This window comes from Marmota monax, unplaced genomic scaffold, assembly GCF_021218885.2.
Source record: "Marmota monax isolate L192 unplaced genomic scaffold, Marmota_monax_Labrador192_F-V1.1 WCK01_AAM20220418_F8-fsc00001, whole genome shotgun sequence".
In the NCBI taxonomy this organism is placed as follows: domain Eukaryota; kingdom Metazoa; phylum Chordata; class Mammalia; order Rodentia; family Sciuridae; genus Marmota; species Marmota monax.
The window spans coordinates 43936194-43952723 of NW_026693777.1; the positions used below are offsets into that span (position 1 = coordinate 43936194).

At 43.3% G+C, this 16530-nt stretch overlaps 1 protein-coding gene across 11 annotated transcripts in view; it reads left to right on the plus strand.

Annotated features, from left to right (window-relative positions):
- Positions 1-16530, plus strand: part of Mapkbp1 (mitogen-activated protein kinase binding protein 1) — a 57143-nt gene that overhangs the window by 25194 nt on the left and 15419 nt on the right. For 9 of the 11 annotated variants that reach the window (XM_058584700.1, XM_058584708.1, XM_058584704.1 and 6 more), the window contains 5 exons: positions 5744-5835; positions 14687-14749; positions 14962-15019; positions 15758-15928; positions 16330-16467. In XM_058584700.1, coding sequence (XP_058440683.1) covers positions 5744-5835; positions 14687-14749; positions 14962-15019; positions 15758-15928; positions 16330-16467 — 522 coding nt within the window. Of the gene's footprint in view, positions 1-5743; positions 5836-9536; positions 9589-14686; positions 14750-14961; positions 15020-15757; positions 15929-16329; positions 16468-16530 lie in introns of those variants that run through there. The other 2 variants (XM_058584707.1, XM_058584706.1) reach the window with 2 other exon arrangements.

The window sequence follows — 16530 nt, forward strand, 5'->3', positions numbered from 1 at the left end:
TTGCTAGGTCAAGAGTGTGCCAATAAACCACTCAGAGATTTGTTGTTTTTTGATACTGGGAATTGAACCCAGAGGTGCTTAACCACTGAACCACACCCCCACCCCTTTTTATTTTTTATTTTCAGACAGGGTCTCATTAAGTTGCTAAGGCTGGCTTTGAATTTGTGATCTTCCTGTCTCAGCATCCTCTCTTTTTCAATATTTATTATGCAATATTTAAGACATATAATAAAGACATGGAATAATAAGAGTGAACAGTTGTATACTCACCATCAGTTTAAAAAACAGAATATTGTCTCTACTATTAACTGTCTTTGTGCTTGTCCTCAGCTGGACATGGCCACTCTGTCTTAGTTACATTGTAAAGAGCATTTCTTTTTTTTTTTTTTTTTTTTTTTTTAATTTTTTATTGTTGGTTGTTCAAAACATTACATAGTTCTTGATATATCATATTTCACAATTTGATTCAAGTGGGTTATGAGCTCCCATTTTTACCCCATATACAGATTGCAGAATCACATCAGTTACACATCCATTGATTTACATATTGCCATACTAGTGTCTGTTGTATTCTGCTGCCTTTCCTATCCTCTACTATCCCCCCTCCCCTCCCCTCCCCTCCCTAAAGAGCATTTCTGTTGACCTGAAATACCCCAGTTTTCCTGGACTTACTCATGTCTGATCTATCATTGTTCCTGAAGCCTCTGCCAGGCATTTATTTATTCATCAAATATGTTTCAAGTGCCCATTATATGCCAGACACTGTTCAAAGTGCTTGGGAGTACTGTAGTGAGGGATAGCAATTTAGATCCTATCCTCAAGGAGCTCCCATTCTGCTGGGGAAGACAGACAGTAAGTACTTGTACAGAGATGGAATCAGGTTCACTACCTGCCTCTGTGTACCATGAAGAAAAATAAAAGCTGGGTAAGTCCAATATGGAAAGATGGCAGTAAAGCTACTCTGGAAAAACCCTCCCAAAAATGTTGGAGCAGGGGCTGGGGATGTGGCTCAAGCGGTAGCACCCTCACCTGGCATGCACGGGGCACTAGGTTCAATCCTCAGCACCATATAAAAATAAAATAAAGATGTTGTGTCCACCGAAAACTGAAAAATAAATATTAAAAAATTCTCTCTCTCTCTCTCTCTCTCTCTCTCTCTCTCTCTATATATATATATATATATATATATATATATATATATATCCTCTCTCTCTCTCTCTCTAAAAAACAAAACAAAACAAAAAATCTTGGAGCAAAGACCTGAGTGAATTAGCTATGTGAATAGCAGAAAAGTACTGGGGGCTAGAGCAGTTTAAGGTGCTTTAAAGTTGCTAGTGTGGCTGGGGTGGAGTGGTGGGGAAGCATATAGGAAATGAGGTGTGAGAGAGAGAGCTAGAGGCTGGGTGATTTAGGGCCTTATAAATTTGGGTCAAGTATTTGAACTTACTGGAGATGGGAAGCCATTGAAGGATTTTTGAACAAAGAAATTATTTTATTTTTAATTTAAAAGTATCACTGCAGGGGCTAGGGTTGTGGCTCAGTGGAAAGGCATTTGCCTAGCATGTGTGAGGCATTGGATTCTATCCTCAGCACCACATAAAAATATAAATAAAGTCATTGTGTCCATCTAAAGTTAAAAAATATTAATTAAAAAAAAATATCACTGCAACCTGCCATGCCCAAGAAATGCTGTAGGGGGCAAAGCCTGCAGGAGAGAGAACACTTTGTCCAAGGGAGGGATGATAGTGGCTGGAACTCAGTGGTATGCTGGTGAATGTTTACAGGTTCTTTGAGAAGGGAAGGAAAGTCTGTGTAAGTACTCCCACAATGGTGATTTCGAGGCTATCAGTGTGCGATCACTGAATATGGGAAAAGCTGTGCACAGTCATATGAGCTGGTGTAAGGCAATGCTTGCATACCACTAATGGTACTTGGATGCATTTAGCTTGTGGCATTTGCAAGAGGTGTCCATTCTCTAGGGTGGGTGGAAGCTTTACTACATTTTGGGAAAGAGAGGGAGGGAAAAGATTATCAGAGGAGGAAGAGAGTCCATTTATAAAGTCCATTGTGTTAGTCTTGCAAAATAAACCTAGATGTTGGAGGCTTCACAGGAGCTCTGGACTCTCAGATCCTTTGAAAGTGGAGCTCAGCCCAAACCTCCCTGCAAACAGGAAGCTGGTTTGAGTTAAGAACATAAAATAAAAACCAGCTGATGCCCCTGAATGTTTTCCCCTACTCCTCCCTCTCTACAGAGCCAAAGGAAACTGCTTTTTTCCCCCTTGAATAACTTTAGAGAGCCAGAAAAAGCCAAAAACCATAACTCCTTTGAAAATAAGCCAAGTTTTGAGCCCAGGCAAACTCCTGCCTGTGAGGTTTTCCTAGTCTGGAATTATGTTCCACTGTGCAGAGTCTTAGAGGAAAATGACTGAAGAACACAAAGGTGTCAGTGACCCAAGTCTGGCAGAGAGAAATGGTCTGTATGTAGCAGGTTTCCCAAACTAGATCTTCCAGCCCATTGTAGGTCATGATATCAATAAAGTAGGTCATAACTAGAATTATTATTATCATTATTAATAGTAGTAGTAGTTGTTGTTGTCATTGTAAAGGGGATTGAACCCAGGGGCAATTTACAACTGAGCCACCTACCCAGCCCTTTTTACTTTTTGAGACAGGGTCTTGCTGAGTTTCTGAGGCTGACTTTGAACTCTTATGATCCTCTTGCCTCAGCCGCCTGAGCCACTAGAATTTACAGGCATGGGCTACCACACCAAGCCCCAGTTCTTTTTTATTTTTTTTAAGAAATTTTTAAATATTTTTAAGTTTTTGGTGGACACAACATCTTTGTTTTTATGTAGTGCTGAGGATCTAACCACATACAAATAAAGATGTTGAGGCGAGTGTGCTACTGCTTGAGCCACATCCCCAGCCCCTTTATTTTTTATTTTGAGACTGGGTCTCAACTAAGTTCCTTATGGCCTCGCTAAATTGCCAAATCTGGCCTCGAATTTGTGATCTTCCTGCCTCACTCTCTTGAGTACTGGGATTACAGGTGTGTGCCACCATACCTGTCCAGGTAATGAAATGAAATATACTAGAGTACATCACATGCAATAAAAATTTTGCGAAACTTTTTAGCTTTATGCTGAAAAAGTATATCCAGATATACATATATGTATACACTGGGATATAAAGTATGTTTCTTACTATGGGTCATGGTCAAAAAATTTGATAATCACTGGTCTTTTAGGGCCTGAGTAACCTACATCTCCTCCTGCTTTAGATTGCTGTTGAAAAGTACAAGCTAGTTTCACAGTTCTCTGAGGAACTGGATCATTTACCCACAAAACACCTACTCAAATTCCTATCAGAGGGAAGAGCATCTGAGAGCCAGCTGACTTGTTCTGATTCTTTGGGACCAACATTCAAACATAAGGAGGGAAGGAGTTGATGCTAATTTGAACCGAAAGGATTTGCCTTAAATCAGATTAGCTTGAATAGAATAGGAGTTATGTAGCCTTTTAGCTCACTGTACTTAATTTTGTGACTTCTGCCATCCATGTGGGTCATGCCTCAGTATCCTCTCTCTCCACTGTACAGGCAGTAGTTATAGCAGGAATGTTCCTGAGCACCCCTTCCTCTGGGGTAATTAAAGGTGTAGTGCTAAGATGAGTATCTTCCAGATTTCCCCAGGATGAATATGTACTCTCTAGCCAGTGTCAGTTAACTAGATGCCGGGGGTGGGGGGGTCATTAAGCTGAGAAAAGAGTAGAAAGAGGCATAAATTAGGGAAAACTGCCCAATGTGGTGGTTCATACTTGTAATCTCAGCTGTTTGGGCAGTTGAGGCAGGAGGATTGCAAGTTTGAGGCCAGCTGGGGCAATTTAGTAAGACCATGTATCAAAATAAAAAGTAAAAAGGCCAGGAAATGCAGTTCAGTGGTAGATTGCCCCTGGAGTCAATCCCTAATAAAAGAAAGAAGGTAAGGGAAAACTATTAAGAATGTCTAGGATAAGGTAAAGTTAGTCACTCTCTCATCAGATTTACTGAGTCAACTAGGCCAAGGGTAACTGACAAATTTGGTACTGGCCAGGTGGCTGTGGATGGTGCCTTATAACTAAACCACTTCTATCACTGTATAGATACAAGTTGGAGTTCTTGATCCATATCCCCCTGAAGTACAGAAGACTCTTGGGAACCTTTCTGAGGAAAAGGTTTCAGCTATATCATCCTGGGAAGTTTATGTTTGGTCTTTGACCAACACAGGGCATTTCTTTCCAGCCTAATTCAAACCAAAATGATCCTTGGAGATAACAAAGAGTACTTTCAGTTCTACTATTGGAATAGTAAGAGGAAACTATCCTGATTGATTCTGGGATTACCCTCTCTAGAAACTGGCCTGAACTGGGTGTCACAAGTATGAATACCTTTTAGGTGTTTCTGGTTCACATTGCTCCCCTGGGATTTCCAAGACTCCTCAGGTTCAGAGTTTTCATATCAGACTTTAGTGTAGCCTGTTTACATGGCTATTCTGCATTCAGAAGCTCAGAAGCTTTCTGAGTGAAGGGAGAGCAAGGACATCCCTAAAGAGGACTGGTGCAAGAAGTGCCTTCTGACAGTACTGGAAGAGACTGGACCTGGAGTAACCAGCAAACTATCCTGTAGCAGAGGGTGAGGTGGAGCAGTAAGCAAAAGCTTACAGGGCAGTCTGAACCTCATATGGCATCATCTAGCAGAGAGACCAGTGATGGGTTAATTTAAGTTTAGTCCATATGGGTCTTAGGGCTGCAGACAGCATGGGGTGATAATACTTATGATGAGAGTGATGAATGACTCGTGTGACCATGTCCTTTTAGAATCTCTGAGCACTTTGCATGTTTCCCTATCATCTCTGTGGGAGACGTGGCTTAAATAATAATAGAGTATCCTCAGCATCTATGCTTTACAAAACACAACATTAAGCCATGTTTCTGCCTCCTAGGCTCAAAGTCTGTATGAACTGGTAGACATTTGGGAGGTAGAGACCTCTGATGGGGAGGGGAAGAACATGATAGAATGTAGAGGTCAAGGATAGTTGATGGACCTGATGGTGCATACCTGTAACCCCAGCAACTTGGGAGGCTTAGGCAGGATGATTGCAAATTTGAGGCCAGCCTCAGCAACTTAGTGAGACCCTGTCTAAAAAAAAAAAAAAAAAAAAAACCAAACCTGGGGATGTAGCTCAGTGATGAAGTATCATTGGGTTCACTCCTTAGTACCCCCCCCCCAAAAAAAAAAGTTAAGGGATATTATGAGTCACCTAATCAATACCTAACATCCTTTTGGTTCTTAGTAGATCACAATGGCCTATCCTTCATGCCTGACAAGGCATGAAGATCAGTACCTTCCCTGAACTTTATATTACACATGGTTCCCTGAGTCTCATAGACCCAAAAGCCCAATCTAGGGACCCAAGGCCCTAGCTTGTAAATAGTGCCTTCCTGGATTGCTTATTGTTCTTTAGCCATGGATTGTGCTTTAACCTGTTGATTTTCTTTCCCACAGTACCTGTACATTGAATCTGGTTAAACACAGGTGATGCACACTGAAATTTTCCAATATTATCAAAAGTCCTTTGACCTAAACAGAGCTTGGAGAAATCATAGCTCCATTTTCTTGAAGATAAGGGCATCAGGAAAGCACTTCATCACCTCCGTCCTGAACCTACTCTGTCTATAACATGTCACTTTCTGTCTTGTTCTAACAGGTAACCTTGGAGAAGGTGTTGGGAATAACAGTGTCTGGAGGCAGAGGACTTGCCTGTGATCCCCGATCAGGCTTAGTTGCCTACCCAGCTGGGTAAGTGCCTTGGAAGAAGGGATCTTGTTGTTGCACGGGAGTTTATAGAAATGCTAGACCAGGTGGGGTGGGCTGGCATTTTCTGGTATCTTCTGGGAGATGTATCCAGGTTAATGTTTTAGTGCCATTTCTGTAACTAGGTAAAGGTCTTTATTGGGTATTGTCCTTATTGCTATCCTATCCTGCTTTTTGACCATCTGTCCCCATCTACCCATACAAATTTATACTTTATATTACGCATGGTTCCCAGCACCATCTTCAATAACTACCTTCTAGCCATTGTTAAAAACACCTTTATTGAGGGCTGGGGATATAGCTCAGTTGGTAGAGTGCCTGCCTCCCACGCACAAGGTCCTGAAGGTCCTGAGTTCAATCCCTAGCACCACCAAAAATAAACCCAAACAAAACAAAACACCTTTATTGAGATTTAAAATGTCCAATTGAGAACTGGATATAGCTCGAGAGAGTACTTGCCTAGCTTGTGCAAGGCCCTGGTTTTGATCCCCCAGCACTGCAATAAATAAACAAATATCTACTATCATAGTCTTTAGTATTTTCACAGAGTTGTGCAGACATCACCACAGTTGATTTAAGAAAAATTTTATTGCCCTAAAAAGAAACTCCAGCTGGGTACAGTGGTGTATGCCTGCATTCCCAGCAACTGAGGAGGGTGAGGTGAGAAGATAACAAGTTTGAGGTCAGCCTCAGCAACGTAATAAGATCCTGTGTCAAAACAAAAAAGGGCTGGGGGTGTAACAGTGGTAGAGGACCTCTGGCTTCAATCCCCAGCACTGGAATCAAAAAACAAACCAAAAAAAACCCCTCCATATAGGTGGGTATGATGGCATGTGCTTATAGTCCCAGCCATTGGGGTGGCTAAAGCAGGATCATTTGAGACCAGGAGGTCGAGACCAGCTTGGATAACATAGTGAGACTGTCTCAAAAACAAATTTATAAGGAAAAAAAAGAAAGAAACTCCATACCCATTACCAGTCACTCTCCAATCCCCCTCCCCAAATCCTCAGCCCTAGGCAAGTGCTAGTCTACTTTTTTGTCTCCACAGATTTGCCTATTTGGGACATTTCATATAAATGGAATCATATATTTGGCTTTTTGTGACTGTCTTCTTTCACTTAGCCTAATGTTTTCAAGATTTGTTCATGTCACATGTATCAGTACTCCATTCCTTTTTATATGTTCCATCATATAGCTATATCACATTTTAACTGTTCTTTGGTTGATGGATATTTGACTCATTTCCACTTATTAGAAATAATCCTGATATTACTGTTTATCTGCTTTAAGTAGTGTCCGTGCCATGAAAGAGAAGTAGGGGCCTGGGGATAATGTTATTGCTGTTGTTTTAATCTTCTGCTCCTACAAATCTCCTCCATTTGAGAAACCTGAATCATAGTTTCTTAGGCTTTTATAGAAGTGTTTTTTCTGGGGGGCAGTCCCACCTTCTTCTAATCCTTTCTGTCCCTTGCTGATGGGTTCAGGAACATGAAAATAAGAAAGCCACTGTTTTAATTTTCTTACCCTACCCTCAACTTTGGAATGCCTAGTTCCCCAATGTAATTTCCCTAGCAACTTATATAGTTTTTATACCGGATACGTGATTTACTTAGTTTCATAATCTCATCAAAAAAGCTACCTTTATAAAATACTTATTATGGTCCAGGTACTCTTTAAGCACTTTATACTGTTTAATACTCAGAGCAGTCCTGTGGGGTTGTTACTCTTACCCCAATTATTTATTTATTGGTCGGGGGCAGTGCTGGGGATTGAACCCAGATGCTCCTTACCTTGAGCTACATTCCCTGTCTTTTTATTTTTCAAATTTTTTTAAATCTTGAAACAGGGTCTAAGGATTTCACTAAATTGCTGAGGCTGGGATCCTTCTAAGGTTGTGATTCTCCTGCCTTAGCCTTCTGGGTTGCTGGGATAGCAGGCATGTGCTACTCCATCCCATCTGTCTTCATATCTCTCTCTCTCTCTCTCTCTCTCTATATATATATATATATATATATATATATATTTTTTTTTTTTTTTTTTTTTTTTTTTTTTGGTACCAGGGATTGAACTTAAGGGCATTTGACCACTGAGCTACATCCCCAGCCCTATTTTGTATTTTATTTAGAGACAGGGTCCCATTGAGTTGCTTAGCACCTCACCATTGCTAAGGCTGGCTTTGAACTTGTGATCCTCCTGTCTCAGCCTCCAGAGTCACTGGGATTACAGACATGTGCCACCATGCCCAGCCTAGTCACCTCCATATTTTAGAGGATGAAACATATTCAATGAGGTAAAGCAATTTGCTCAAGGTTACATAATTAATGTCTGAATTGGGGTTACAATCCAAGAAGTCTGACCTCAGAGCTCTAACTCTTAAAATGGCATAGGATAGGGAAGACCAGACTTGCAGATTATTTTTCAAAGCTGCTTTTCCTCTAAAGCTGTCTGTCATTTGAATGAAAAGAGCCTAATTTATGGGCAGCTCATTCTGTGCCAGAGTCTTTTATCCCTGGGTTCTGAGGTCAGCGTCTCTCCTGAGGGGCCCTCTGGTGTTTGGTGTCTGTAGTGGGGGGACTATGGGAGCTGCACTGGCTCTACCTGGCAAAGGTTGGGTTGGTCTTCTCCCCCTCCAGAGGCAAGTTGATGAAGGACCTCTGTTGCTGGATAACCCTGTACAGCCTGCCTCAGGGGAATTCCACTCATTCCTGCCTTTGCCTGGGAAAGCCAGGCTCCTTCTTGTTGGGGGTGGGGCTGGATCTAGATGAAGAATAGGCAGGAAAGGCCTGGTGTTTGCTGAATTGGGGAGTGTGGAACCCTGTGCCCTCCTTCTTCCCTAAGAGACCCCAGGCCTGGCCCCTTTAAGGATATGTGCTTATGTTTATGGGCAAGTCCCAGCCTAGCACATGTGGCTGGGAGTCATTATCTTTACAGGTGGTGTATGCAGGCTTCCCTGACACTGCAACCTCTAGTAGGTCTTCCAACTGTGCTTCACTTGGGCCTGTGCTGGGCTCTGCCCCTGATCAGTTTGTCTTCTGACCTTTGAATTTTTGTCAGTTCAAAGAAACTTTGATTTTTCTCTTTGAAAATGTCCTCTTTCTGGGGTTTTAATTCTACTCTTTGCTGAACTCCCTAATGTGCTTCTGGGATCTCCAGGGACCACCATAATTTGTGTGAGCCCAAACTGGTTCTTTCTTTCCCTGTCTTCCTTCTCTTGCAATGTGGTAATCCTAACACCACTCCCAACCCCCACTCTTGCTCCTGCTGTGCTTGTTGCTCCAGAAGCCCTCTCAGGTATCCTAGAAACAAGAGAAGAAACAAAACTTCGAAAATTCTCCCAGAGGCCTAGAGGCAAATATCAAACCAAAACAAAGTTTTCTGAGAGGAAATGAAACAGCACAAGGAAAGAAGGGTGGACAGCATATATCAGACAGCAGTATGGTTTGGAACTCCAGGCTGAGTGTGGAGTCTTTGTTAGAGACCCCTCAGTTATAGTGGCTCCTGCTTCTCCTCTCCAAAGCTCTCCCTTTGCTGTCATTTTCTCTACTGCCCGCCCTCATCTGTCATGCTTTAAGCCCTCCTACCCTAGGATGCCAGCTTAATCCCCATATAGCTTCTTTGAGGGACTTAATTTAGTTGAACACTCTTTTTTCTACTTTACTTCACAGCCCCTGTTGTCACTTTGGAGCAAGTTAGTTCTGAGTATGGGTTTCTCTTGGCCTCATTGCCTGAGTAACCTGGGTAAGTGCTCTGGGAAGAGCTGCTCTTTGACCACTGGAATAAAAAGTGTCCTAGCAAGGTGACTAGGCTCATCCAGCAGCTAAGAGAGTTCATGACTCCTTAGGTTGAGAGGTGGGGGAAAGAGGGAAACTGACTTCACCTGAGAAGGCCCTTCAGTCTACTCAGCCCATGTTGGAATTTATTTTGGGATCCCCCCTTCAAAGCATTGGACAAGGTGTGACGAAGTGACAGAAACTCCTCTTATGCTGTATTCTAGTAACATCTGAGCTGAAGAAACAGAGAGTTCCCTTCTTACTCTCTGAGGCAAGCCTTGTGTGGGTGTTTGCCAGGAAGTGTGTGGGACAATGGAGAGACCAGGTGGGCCTGAGAGGAGGATACTTGGACTTGGTGCCCTGATGAAATCATATGCAGGGGTACATACAAGCGGGGGCAAAGGGGGGGGGGCTTGGTACCTTTCCTTTCAACTTCCCTATATATCTTACACTGGAAACCAGTACCCCTTAGTTCTTCCCACAACAGTTTATTAATTGATGCATTCATTTGTTTAGCAGGTATTTGTTGAGAACCTGCTCTGGGCCAGATACTGGGGATGTAGCAGTAAGTAAGACAGACAGGGTCACTGCTTCTATGGGGTTTAGCTTCAAGAAGGGTGAGCAGACAATAAGCATTTAAGCAAGTAAGTGAACAAGGTAGTGTCAGACAATAGTTAAAACAAAATAAGGGGAAAACAAAATAAGGGGAGGAAAGAGATTAAGTGAAAAACTGGGAGCGGGGAAGGGCTACTTTAAGATTGGGTGGTCAGGGATCAATCATTTGAATAGTATCTAAATAATAAGGAGGCAGCAACATGTACGATTTGACCCCAAAAAGTTTCAGAAGAAGGAAATGTCAAAGATGGTGAAGGAAGGAGGACTCAATTCACTTGAATTAATGAGAAGAAGGGTATGTGAACGCTTCCTTTTTGACCTGGCTTCTAAGTCTTGCAATTCACTTTTTGTCAAGGAAAGGATTATGTTTAGAGTCCTCTGGGCAAAGAAAAGCATGCTGATAGCCCTAAATCATTGGGCACATAATTCACAGGGTAATATAACATCTTGAGGGGGCTCAAGAAACAGTGTTCCAGAAACCAGAGATGCCAGTAGACCTCATAACCTGGTTCACTTAACTTAACCTCAATTTTCTCATCTATAAAACAGAAGTAATGTCTACCTCAGAATTGTTGTGAGAATTGAAGATAGTGTCCAAAATAACCAACATGGTGCTCTTGAAGGGTCCCCTAATACAAGGAAAGGGCTATCCAGGGGGTCAGCAGAGAAGTGAAGGTAGATGTCCAAGATCATAGAATACGTTAGCAGAGAGGTGTTCTTGCTCTTTCTTCTGCCATATTGCCCTTAGGCATCAGTGGGTCATCCAAAATGCCTACCATGTGGGAGAACCATAGACCTGTGCTAGGACCTGTCCTGGTTCACAGGTCTACTACCCAGGAGATTTCTCAGCAGTCAGAGCTTTGAGATCTTGCAGCTAGTAACTTAAAGTTGTATTCACTCATCCATAAATGCTTACTGAGTGCCTATCTTCCAGGCCCTAAGGACTTACCAGTAAATAAAAAAGACCAAAAAAAAAAAAAAAAAAAAAAGTCCTCTTCACAGAGCTGGCAATCTAGTGTGTGAAATTAAATTATGTAGAATATTACAAGTAAATGTGCACTTGGAAAAAAGTATAAGCAATGATGTTAAAGAGCAATAGAGAATGTGGAGAGTAGGTTTTTAGTCATAATTAGGGGTAGAGGATGACATTTGAGCGAGGCTTGAAGGACCTTTGGTATACCTCATTGAGTCACTCTTTGATTTTATTTGATCTGAAAGAAGAAATTTGAAGGCACAGGATCTCTGATTGAACCTTCTGTGCCTGCTCCCTGCATGTGCTGCTTCAGTCATAACTCATTTCAGGGTTCATTTAGTGCTGCCTTCTGGAAGTTGGAGAATGGTAGAAGGTGGATCCTATTGGGTATGCTGGGTTCTTCTTGATGGTAGCAGGCCTGGACCTGTGCAGGGAATTGGGTAATCTTGAGGGGTTGGCCCTTCCTGGCACTAGTGTTCCACACATGACTCCCAGGAGCTGAAGCCCAGAGGGACTGAGGCCTTACCTTCTTCCTGTGAGAGCAGGCAATCTCTCTGTACCCTCAGGTTCTGAGTTACAGGAGTTAGACTGTTGGGCCAGCCCAGCCAGCCCAGCCAGCCCTGCCCTTGTCATGTTGAGGATTTCAGTTAGAACTGCTGCAAGGCTCATGCTGCCGGGCAGGGATGTAGAAATAGAGGGCCAAAGACTGATGACAATTGTGCTTCCCCCTGCTTTTCCTAGCTGACTGAGGAACTTGCTGAATGTTCACCAAGAAGAACGAGGAGGCTCCTTCCTGAACAGGACCTCCTGTTTTCTTGGGAGCTCAAACAGTTAGGCACACAGGGAGCCGTTCAGCATCTACATTATTGTCTCCACAGTGGAGCTGTTTCCATGGGTTGGTCTCTTCCTTTTTCCCTGTGTTGAATGGTTTTCAAATCTGAATAACTAGGAGTAAAAAGTTGAGATTAAGAGCCTCCCTCTGTGTGTTTCTCTCCCTTTCTTAACTCTTCCATGCCATACCTGAGAATTTCCTAGGCTAACTAGTGGAGCAGGTGAATATTAGAGAAGGGAGAGTTTGTTCATCTGCCTCTAGATACACACACACACACACATACATACACACACTGCTGCTTTTTCTCTTCCTCCCACCATGGAGTCAAACTTAGGAGAAGGAGGAAACAGGATGTTTTGTCCCAAGAAGTCTCAGAATAATGACCTGGAAAAGTTTGGAGCAATGACCTGGAAAGTGTTTTAAGCAGTCTGATGCACTGCCCTTTAAAAGCTATAATGCTGCTTTGGGACAGTGGGCTTAAGGGAAAACTCACAGGCTTATTGTAGAGCCATCAACACTTAACTTTTTCTGGATGTGGTGTGTGGTTGGTTGGATTGTATATCAAGTCAATTCAAGTATATCAACTCTTGAGTAGAAGCCCTCTGCCATCGTTGATCTGTAACTAATCAGAAAGCTAGGTAACTGGGCTCAGGATGTAGCTCAGTGGTAAAGTGCTTACCTAACACATGTGAGGCCCTGAGTTAAATTCCCAGGTTACTAGGTAATTCATAAACCAATCAGACTATGGAAGCCTTTGCTAAAGAGATGAACCTATACAGGGCCTCCTTAACCAGTCAGCACGGATTTTAAGAAGGTTCAGAAAATATCATTTGGCCACTGAAAATTGCTGGGCTGAATTCATGATGATGACAGACCTGGGGTGGATTTTTTTCATACACTGGAAAAAAGCCTTAAAATCTGAATATCTAAATCTGTAGACTTTCAACTATAACTGCTATATATATTTTTTTCATACACCTATTCAGGCGTGATTGAGCACAGTTTCCAAAGTCATCTTGTTTTTGTCATTTTGTAAAGCTCTCCTGACCACAACATTCTAGAAGGGAGAAATGAAAAAAAGAAAGGAGAAAAAGCATAAAGGGAACAAGGAAAGAGTAGATGGGGAGAGGAGGGGGAAAATGGTGAGGAAGGAATGGGTAGATTGAGTTAGAGGAGATTATGGGCTCAGGAATTCCAAAGCTATTGGTCAGCTAAGCATTCACTAGCAACTTGTATCTCTTCCACTTCTAGTTTTCAGCAGCAGTGGGGTTTAGATATGGGGACTGCAGTGGGCTTCCCCCTAACAAAAGTTTAGGACTTGGGGAAGTAGCTATTTGCTCATTCTTCTTCTCCTCTTCCCTGGTGTAGCAGCCTCCAAGCTTGCTCTTGTCAGCTAGTTCCACTGCTAATGAACAGGGGAGGAAGGTGGGGAACAGGCCAGAGCCTGCTCAAAGCCAAGGAGCCTAACAAGAACACTGCCTGGCTACTGGCTTCTGGCTTCTTCCTTTTGATGCCTGCCACCCAGCTTCCCTCCCTGGAGCTGCCTCTGGGCAATCTGGACCTGATCCTGTTCAGCAGTCTTATTACCTGGCTGGAGTGCTCAATCACTCCTGAATAGGTGTATGAAAAAAATATAGTAGTTATAGTTGAAATTTTACAGATTTAGATATTCAGATTTTAAGACTTTTTTCTTTTTTTTTTAATATTTATTTACTTTTTTTTAGTTTTCGGCAAATACAATATCTTTGTTTGTATGTGGTGCTGAGGATCAAACCTGGGCCTCCCGCATGCCAAGCGAGCGCGCTACCGCTTGAGCCACATCCCCAGCCCAAGACTTTTTTTCAGTGTATGAAAAAAATACACCCCAGGTCTGTCATCATCATGAATTCAGCCCAGCAATTTTTAGTGGCCAAATGATATTTTCTGAACCTTCTGTGCAAGGCAGGCAAAGTCCCTTCTTATCCTTTTGTAGCAGTCAGGAGGCCCTATTCAGGGATTATCTGAGATGGGCTTGGGAGCTCTGTGGCTCTGTAAGGTTTTCTCAGGTCCTCTCAAGCTATCTCTATCTCTTATTCCTGTCTTACCAGGCCTCCCTGTAGTTTTGGTCCCCTTGAGGCCTCCCATGTTCTTCCTTATCCAATATGTAGAAGTTTTGAAGGCCAGTTCCTGCCAGGTGTACACACGTCCACACACATGAGAGGCCTTACTCCTCCTTTGGGCACAAATGATTGACACACAAATGGCTGTGTCAGGCTCTAAGCCTGAGAACAGGCTGTACCCTGAGGCCTGCTTTACCTAAATCACATTGATTCTTCCCTCCTTTACTCCTTCCTCAGGTATTTGCAAGGGCTTTGGGAAGGCCTGTGTTCCTGCTGCTCTTTGTAGCTATGGCCAGAGATTGTGGGTTGGTACTTGGGAACTTGGTGGGTATAGATGTCCAGGGAGCCTTTTTATCCTGCGGGGCTACAGAGACAGTCTCTCTTGGATGGAGAAAGGAAGCAAGAACAGGTTTCCAGGAGAAAGCATAGGAATCTTTCTGAGCTTGAATGTTTCCTCTGCTGGGTGACTGGAAGTCTTAGATGGCCTGCGAGCTTCTGGGGAAGCTATGATTTGGTGCTGAGTCTCATGTCTCACTCATCTCCTCAGGTGTGTGGTTGTGCTTTTCAATCCCCGGAAACACAAACAGCATCACATCCTCAACAGTTCCAGGTAGGTAGGCCTGGCTTCAGGGAAAACTTCTTCCTCCTGGCAGCATGAGAGGACACTGAGACTCTGACTGGGACATGGTTGGGGCCAGGGCCAGATAAGGCAGTGCTATGCCATTTGAGTCTCCTGGTTGTGCCTTTGGGAGAGGTCCTGGCAGTGGGTAGGGGGGGGGGCAGATTGCCACTGCCCCTCTGAATCTGCCCCATCTCTTGCAGGAAAACTATCACTGCTCTTGCCTTCTCCCCTGATGGCAAGTACTTGGTCACTGGAGAGGTGAGTGAAGGAGAGAAGCAGCAATTCTATTAAGAGTGTGGGTTGTCTGCCCTCAGCAAAACCATAATCCTGTGTTCAGTTAGGCTATTGTCAATTTGTCTTCCTGAACTGATGCCAAATCCTGTTTTTTCTATACCTTAAACAAGTAGTTCTAAGCATTGGTATGCATCAGAATCACCTGGAAGGCTTGTTAAAGTACATGTTACTGGGCCTGCCCTCAGAGTTGTCTGATTCTACAGGTCTGGGAATCCCCAAATGACTTTTCTAACAAGTTCCCAGAGAATAATGATGTGGGTGGTTAGGGAAGCATACAGAAAACCACTGACCTAAAATATTCCTTATCCCTGGAGGCCCCCTGCTGGGCACATGCAGAATACTTCTGCCCTCTCAGTCTCTTACAGGAAGGGTAGAAACAGACATGAGTGGTGATAGAAGGCTATCTGTCCATCAGAATCATTCAAGGAGCTTTGGCCTAATACGGAGGTCTGGGCCTCTACCCAGATACACTGAATAAAATCTGGAACCACTGTATCTCTAATAATCACTGACACCGTCAGATATTTATCATGTCTCCTCTATATCTTTGTTCTGAATAGCACCCTGCTCTTGACTTTTGGCCAGGGGACCATTAGAGATGGTGTCCAGTAGTAAGGAGGTGAGGGCTCCCACTCTGAAAGGCCTTTAAGGGAGGCTATAATCTATCTATGGTCCTCACTTACAGTTCTTACCTCCCTGCAGAGTGGGCACATGCCTGCCGTGCGGGTTTGGGATGTGGCTGAGCATAGCCAAGTGGCAGAGCTGCAAGAGCATAAGTATGGTGTGGCTTGTGTGGCCTTCTCCCCTAGTGCCAAGTACATTGTCTCCGTGGGCTACCAGCATGATATGATTGTCAACGTTTGGGCCTGGAAGGTGAGTGGTAGGTGGGATGGCCTGGAAGCTTTGTGGGAGTCCAATTGTCAATTGGGGAGTCAGGAAGCTGTTGCCCTGAGCTGCTGCCCTGAGCTACTTCAATCGACTTTGCTGATCTCAGTCTCATCCTAGAAAAAGATCTGAAGAAGAAAATAGCAACTGTGTTTCAACCATGTTGCTAGAAAGGGCTTGCTTTGTGTCTTTCTGACCTCTAAAGGAAATGTATCTTTTCAATTCCTCTAGAAAGGAATTCTCTTCTACCCCTCTTTTTTCCAGCAGATCTTAGAAAGAAACATTTTTTCCCCCAAGTAGAATTTTTTTCTAACTCTCTTCTATTTGAGTCTCTTTCTTCTTAGCCCAGAGAGACAAACCCTTGATTCTTCTTTTGACTTTCCCACCAGAAAAACATTGTGGTGGCCTCCAATAAGGTGTCCAGTCGGGTGACAGCTGTGTCCTTCTCTGAAGATTGCAGCTACTTTGTCACTGCAGGCAACCGACACATCAAATTCTGGTACCTTGATGACAGCAAGACTTCAAAGGTGAGGTGCTGAGATAGTCTCCAACTCTGGGAGAAGACTATTCCACTTGGGCCTCTTCTGCCT